Source organism: Clupea harengus, chromosome 16, assembly GCF_900700415.2.
Source record: "Clupea harengus chromosome 16, Ch_v2.0.2, whole genome shotgun sequence".
NCBI classification, from domain to species: domain Eukaryota; kingdom Metazoa; phylum Chordata; class Actinopteri; order Clupeiformes; family Clupeidae; genus Clupea; species Clupea harengus.
Window position 1 is genome coordinate 7,020,762 of NC_045167.1, and position 7,500 is coordinate 7,028,261.

General features: G+C 44.6%; 2 protein-coding genes across 4 annotated transcripts in view; one reads left to right on the plus strand and one right to left on the minus strand.

The window, feature by feature from the left end:
* Positions 1-2,758, minus strand: part of usp44 (ubiquitin specific peptidase 44) — a 7,349-nt gene extending 4,591 nt beyond the window's left edge. Inside the window, exons 1-2 of one of the 3 annotated variants that reach the window (XM_012841763.3) lie at positions 2,615-2,758; positions 84-606 (exon numbers count right to left, since the gene is read on the minus strand). In XM_012841763.3, coding sequence (XP_012697217.2) covers positions 84-436 — 353 coding nt within the window. In that variant the 5' untranslated portion in view covers positions 437-606; positions 2,615-2,758. Of the gene's footprint in view, positions 1-83; positions 607-2,159; positions 2,594-2,614 lie in introns of those variants that run through there. The other 2 variants (XM_031582662.2, XM_031582661.2) reach the window with 2 other exon arrangements.
* A 1,428-nt stretch (positions 2,759-4,186) lies between these two features.
* The window catches only part of ntn4 (netrin 4), a 19,535-nt gene continuing 16,221 nt past the window's right edge, over positions 4,187-7,500 (plus strand). The window contains exons 1-2 of the mRNA XM_031583136.2: positions 4,187-4,800; positions 5,497-6,059. Coding sequence (XP_031438996.1) covers positions 4,683-4,800; positions 5,497-6,059 — 681 coding nt within the window. The 5' untranslated portion in view covers positions 4,187-4,682. The remainder of the gene's footprint in view (positions 4,801-5,496; positions 6,060-7,500) is intronic.

The following is a 7,500-nucleotide window of genomic DNA, read 5'->3' on the forward strand; positions in this document are numbered from 1 at the left end:
AGGACCTCACCTGTCGATACATCTGTTGCGTGTGACAACTTCATACCTCAGAAACTATTTGTGACGTTGCTATAGTAACTCACCTGAGTGTGCGTCCGCTACGCGTAGTGACCTCATACTTCTGCGTCTTGATGGCGCTGAGTGTGCTGCGGAGCAGCTTGAGGTCGCCGGTGGCGTTGTCGTTGAGCACGTAGTCGTCGCAGGCGTAGCAGAAGACGTACAGCTCGTTGACCTCCAGGGCCAGCGGGTGGTGCTGCTCCTCGTAGTGGCGCAGCGCATGCTCTTCAATGTAACGGCCGCAGGCCACGTGGGCACAGCTCAGGCACGCCCAGACTGACTCTGTGGTGTTACACACGGCGCAGTGCCACTTCTGCGGGTTCAGGATGGAGTGGTCTCGCGCCAGGCGCAGGCGGAACACGTGACGGCACCGGTCCATCGCCACCACGGGAGGGGGGCAAGGGGGTGACGACTCGAGGTGGCGGGGTGGGGTGGGGTGAGACGGAGACGGAGAGGCGACAGGTGCGCCTCTCTAGGAACTCACATCACCGGAGCCACGCCAGTGAGCGGAGAAATAGGCCCCAGCCACGGCATCATCTCATTACAGCTCTGAGAGAGTGGGAGAGAGAGAAAGAGAGGGGAGAGAGAGAGAGAGAGGAGAAAGAAGGTTTGAGGTGATTGGGGGAGGGGTGGTGTTAGAAAAAGAAGAAAAAAAGGAGAGGGAGAGAGGTTAGAGAACTTGAATTATGTTTAAATGCATCAACTTGGAACCAAATCAATGATCCAATTACAGTTAGGCTCTCTTTCTTTCCAGGACCATGCACAATGGGATTTAAATTGTCTTCATCAGCACATAAATTCATACCAATCTCTTCAGCTAAAAATGTCAGAGTGAGTGTGTGTAAGTGTGCATGTGATCAGGACCTGATGTGATACTCAGCCACATCTCAAAGAACCACAAAGTGTGTGTGTGTGTGTGTGGAGTGTAAAAGTACAGTGGTGATACTCCAACAGTTAACAGACCTGCAGAAGGGCTCTGGAATGAATTTGGCTACCAGTGACAATAATTAGTGACGGTTAACTATATTGTGACCATGCATAATGTAAGACTTGGTATGTGCAGTACCTTCACAGCTATATATGCTCGATGTTACGGAGTCTGTGAACAATATCTTAACATACATTACCGATTACTTCGGTCAATCACAGTTTGTTACACATAAACCAACACGAAGGTTTATAGGTTACGCATAGGTAACCTTCGAAAGCGGTAATGAATTAATTTAGCAAAAAAAAAAAAACACGATGATTAAACAGGACGATAAAGATATACATGTCGTTTTAATTATGCAGATAGTGAGCGCTGTGTAACAAGATTCCGTTAATTAAATTACAACTTTGCTAGCAATCTGTAAATAACTTCGGATACTTTATGACTGTGCTGCCAGCTACCTTTGAAGTTTGTCCTGTTCATATGGACATGCTGTGATTCCCAAGACTGGGCACAGTTCCATGTAGCTAAGCTGTTAGGTAGCTACTAAGATAGCTGGCACTTTAATGTGCCAACTAACTAGCTGCCACTTTGTAACGTTAAGAGTGCCAAACTGTATGTAACAATTGTTGATACACTGTTGCCTAGCCTTTCAGAACGAATATGGTGAGAGATGTTAGCTAGCTAACTCAAGTTAGATAGTGTTTAGCTAAGGTGTTACAATTAGAACAAGTGTACACTGCTAACAGTAGCGAGCTCAGCTAATATTAGCTGAAGCAGCTAAATAGATCAGATAGCTATTCATAGACACTAAACACAGCAGGTGAATTGATCCACCCACGCTGTCTCTTTATAAATAAGCAACTGCTTGAAATAAAATTAAACATAACACTGGTTATCGCCTAGGCTACATAACTTACAGAACCTACGAGTGGCAACTTTTAGCTAACAAGATACATAATTAGTTAGATTAACACTATCCATCAATAGTTAACATTAGCTTACGGTGTAACTTTAACCTTGCTAATAAGTAGCGATTATCAGGGGCTAAAAGTGGTTTATAATACAAAAATCAAAACCTATACATTCATCTAAAGTAGCTAACTGGCTAAGTCACACAAAAAAGTCACCAGCTAACATTAAATAGCATTAGCTATAATAATTATCTCACATTAACGGCGAACGTTAGCATTCCAGCTACTTGGCTAACAAATCCTTTAAGCGCGCTCAGAACTGGTTATTCCATGTCACACTGTAACGTTATTTGTCATCAAGTCGTCTGGATGGCCATGTCAATATCTTAATCAAAACTGCCAAAATTATGATATGCTGATAATATTTAAACACGTCATGTCTATGTTACATCTTCGCAAAACGTAGCAGTCACAAACAAAAACAATAAAGTTGGCTAGCTACATTCAGCTGCCTGGGCAGCTCACTTAAGCGCTTAACTGGTTACTTATGCATCTCTTGCTACTAGCTAACCAGCTATCTAGCTGCTCCCAGGTTCAATACGAGAGTAACTTCGCTATTCAAAGTTCTCACGATTATCGCTAAGCCATGGTGATGTTTGTACTATGCCACCTAGATATGTTTAAAAGCGTGTTAGTCAACTATTTATCATACCGAGCTTCTTCACAGCACTTGGGTTACTCGCATAAGAGCGTACCAGTCGCCATCTTGTCTGCTCTTGTCGCGTGGTATTTGCTAGTGTGCGTCAGAATCCAGTTGTAAAGTGACGTTGGCTCCTGAGCGCCACTGAGATTTCATGTTGGATCAATCAAGACTTGTGATGAAGTTCAACACTATATACTTAACTAACAAAAAAAAACGTTTCATGTCGTGGGTGGCTTAGTTGTGCAACACTTCAATACAATCTCAGTTTTGACTAAATGAGCACAGAGAGACCACCGTCTGTAATCATGGAAACAATTCATAAGTCTAGGCTTCTGTCATAGCGAACACGCCAACAATAATAGACCGATGGAGAGAAGCATTGTCACATTGTAGCATCCAGGATGAGTGAACAACACTGTATTTTTGACCAGAAAGTCCAGAAATAATTTCATGTTGTTACAGAAACAGTAGCACACCATAAAATAAGCAGCATAACATAAAATAAGGGCTGCTACTGCTGCTAACTACAGCAATATCAAGTGAGATAATTATAGGTTCAGTTTTCTACTAAATCTGTCCAGTTCAGCCAGTTTTTTTTTTTTGAAAGAGAAGAATTCTCAAAAATGTCTCAGGTCTTGATGTTATCATACGGTAGGCTATATGTCCAAAAAACACACAAACAACCCTAAGCAAAACCATACAAGCCGGGCTGAAATAAATGGTAATATAATATAATGGGCCAGTTTTAAAGGTTTGAAGTCTAGGGCGTGTTCGAGGCCTTCATAAACGAGTGGCATAGCATTTAACTAGCCAAAGGCTCAAAGCAACATAGACCAAGAGCTTAGTTTTAGTTTGTTTAATTCATCTAGTCTAAACTAGATGGCGACATAGCAAAGGAAAGTTTGCATTTTCATAAACGCAACATAAGCTTTTAAACAGGAACTAAAAAAAACTAACACTGGTTTGGTTTGCTAACAAATGTCTAAATTGGAATTAGCTACTAATTTAGGATTTTTTTTTACAATCATTGCCGCACAGGTAATGAAACTTAAGACCTGTGGTGTTTTAGATATTACCTCTATCGCAGTCAATATTCGATAAACAGGCCTAATCCAAAGTGACCGCATTAGGCTATATCTTTATATAGCCTATTGGTATTTCCTTTATTTATATTTAATTTCCTTTATAAGCCTTAGGCCTATATGTTGCTTTTGAGCATGCGACAAAGCCTTGGCCATTTAACAAAATACTACTTGATCCCTGTTTTAGTTTCGTTTCTGAAAGACGCAAAGTTTCACGCAAATCCACGCAAACAGATTAGAGTGGAAATCGTATTTGGCCAAGCTGCATTCCAGACAATCAATGGAGAGACTTCAGGACGGATTCATTCAACTTTTCACTGACCCCGGACTGTGCCAGATCAGAGCTCATAATTTGAGACGTACTGGTTATGTGGGGCTTATGTGTGTGTGTGTGTGTGTGTGTGTGAGGGAGAGGGGGGGGGAGAGAGAGAGCTAGAGAGCGAGAGAGAGAGTCATTAGTAAGAATGTTCCTTTAAGTAGAGAAAAGCGGGGCGGAGAAAATGTGCACCAAATGGGGCGGGGAAGAGTGCCCTGCCAATCAAAGTGTTTCTTCAATATTTGTACGGGGTACGATTCTGATTGTATTAGCAATATCCCTGTGTGTGCGAATGTGTACAGACTGTATGAGAGAGTGTGAGAGTCAGCAGTGGATTTTTCCCAAGAAGAGAAATGCGTAACAGGACTTAATGCGTAACCTACACCTGTGTCTTAAGGAGGTCTCTTGTGCGCTGCGTCAAGCTAACCAATGTCCCGCTTGCTCGCTTGTTCTCATGGAGCGAAACTTTTTCCGGCCTGAAGTTGTTTTGCCTCTTGAAACTTGATGCTACTCTGAAGACATACGTGAGGATTCACCTGAGAGCCACCTGGGTAGACAAGTAGGAGGGAAACCCTGATTCTGCCCAACTGGACTGTCTCGTGATCTTACCGAAGGAACCTTAATCACACACAAGTGCTTACTAAGTGGCGTCTGAGAATCCTGCCGTGCGACCTAGGCGATGTTGTTGTGGTTGATGATGATGATTATGATGATGATGATGAGAAGGAGGAGAAAGAGGAGGGGTGTTTGTTTTCTGTGTCTGCTGGCGCTAAGTGGGCTTCCCTCTATCCGGGCAGGTGAGTGTCGTTTATGATGGAGTCATAAAGTGTGCGCCGAGAGAAAGACAGGGTCTGGTAGTTGACACACACACACACACACACACGCACATTAAATACGTAGGTATATTTTTGCTTTTTGGGGCTTGCCAATGTAGAGGGGTCGTTAGAAGAAACCGTGTCACATAATGATTTAGGTTCACTTTTTGTACGGTGAAGCTGAGTCTCAAAAGGAGAGAGAGCGTGATTTACAGTGGATGGGATAAGCGCTCTGGTGTGTCTGGCCCTGTGGGCTATAACTGTTAAAAACACAGTCAGCTCCCCACTACCACAACGGCCATCCGTACACCTGCTCTTTTCCGAGGCCATCTCTGAACAGGTTTGCTATGTTAGGGCAGGTGTCTGATTTGTTCAAGCTGGAATAATTTTTGATGTCTGCAGTCATTTCCATATTCAGTCCAGTCCGTACACAGAGTAGGCCTAAAGGTTAAGCTGAAGTGAAAGAACTTTTATATGCAGTTAGTCTATCAGTGTGTGTGTGCGCATGTGTTTGTGTTTGCATGCTGCTTGAGTGTTAGGATGTCAACAAGGTAATAGTCTATACCGTGTCAGCTACTGTGTAGTACATTTGTAATAGCTCTGGGAGTGGACGTAAAACTGTAGCTTGTAAATGCATTTATATGTACGTGTGTGTGTGTGTGTGTGTGTGTGTGTCAGGTTGCGACCAGGGGGCCTGTAACCCGCGCATGGGCAACCTTGCTCTGGGTCGTCAGGTGATGAGCCAGACGGTGTGCGGCTACAACACTACAGAGACCTTCTGCTGGTTCGGGGAGAACATCGACAAACGCGCACATACACTCAAACACTCAGCGAGTAACGTCGTCAGTGGAGGCAAAAATAGAGCGGCGCATTCGGAATCATTTTGCAGCACGCTGCAGTGTGGTAAATGCAACGCCGCGCGACCACACCAGTCTCACCTGGCGTCCGACATGAGCGACTCCTCGTTCCGACACCCCAACACCTGGTGGCAGTCGGCCGAAGGCGTCGCCACGGAAACCATTCAGCTGAACCTGGAGACAGAGTTCTACCTGACCCACCTGATTCTGGTATTCCGCTCTCCACGGCCCGCTGCATTGGTTCTGGAACGTTCCCAGGACTACGGGAAGACCTGGACCACCCTGCAATTGTACGCGCAGAACTGTGATGGAGCATTTGGAGTGCCCGAGGGAGACACGTGCACGCAGAAGTACTCAGCCGGATACCCTTGTACAAGAGGAGAGGTAAGGAGGAGAGGACACAAACACTCTCTCTCTCTCTCACACACACACTTGCAAACAGGCCTGTGTACACCCACACAGACATACCATGACATTTAAGTTAAGTTCACATGCACAGACACATTTTCACATATCTTCATTAATCACTTTTGTACCTCAAGTACAGGTTGTGTGTGTGTGTGCGTGAGGTGTATGTGTGTTAGAGAAGGAGATAGAGAAAGACAGCAGAAAAGTGTAAGGTAGAGAGACAGTGTGGTTTGATCGATGTGTGTGTGTGTGTGTGTGTGTGTGTGTGTGTGTGTGTGTGTGTGTGTGTGTTGTCTAGCCTCCACGCCCCTGGCACTAAATCTCTGGGCCTGTCTCGCCCAAATGACACGCTCCCGTGTGTGTGTACCAACACACGTGTGTGTGTGAGATTCTACACTGCGTATGCTGTGTTTGTGCGTGTGAGTGTGTATAAGCATGTGTGTGTGTGTGTGTGTTCACTGCATTTGTGGTTAACCCCAGCAGAGTCAAAGGTATCTGCCTGCAGCAAGAGCGTCAGAGAGAGAGAGAGAGAGAGAGAGAGAGTAGAGGCCCCTTTGTGGAATTTAGGCCTTTTCCTCGAATGTGTGTGTGTATGTATTAGTCTCTCAGGTATGTCTCAGTTCTGGGCTGTAAGGGACTGTATAGGTACTTATGTATGTGAGGGTAGATAATGTGTGTGTGTGTGTGGGTGTGTCTGTGTTTCACTGCTTGTCTTTCCCTTTCCCTCAATTACCAAAAACAATCCCATAGCCTTCTGACCTGTCCTGCCTCTCTGTACCTCCTAGACAATACCTTAGTGTTCAACACATTGAGCACACACACACACACACACACACACACACACACACACACACACACACACACACACACACACACACACACACGCACACAGAGATGTCATACTCCTAGTGGCATGCTTTAGCTTGTGTCCTCTAAAGATTTTAAAGCCAATCTGATAACATCAGAACGGTGAGTAATCAGATGTGAATTCTGATGTGAACAGTCACACGCACACACACACACGCACACACACACACGCACACACGCACATACACATACACATATACAACGAGAGAGGCCATTTGTGAGAAAACTAATCTTTTTTTTTTGGAAACATTTTTGTTTTTCATCCAAGCAGTGAGTTTTCCCATTTCTAATGTCTTTAAACAGGATCCCAAAGAGGCCTCTCATTTTTTCTCCCCCAAAGGATTTTCTCATTTGGCAAAAAAAAGAAAAGTTTTCCTCCAGAGGCAAGAACAGATCTGCCCTGGATCTCTGTCCCAGAGGGAGAAAACACTAATGTACTGCTTCAGTTCCTCTCAGAACTTACATGTGTGCATACACACACACACACACACACACACACACACACACACACACACACACACACACACACACACACACACACACACAGACA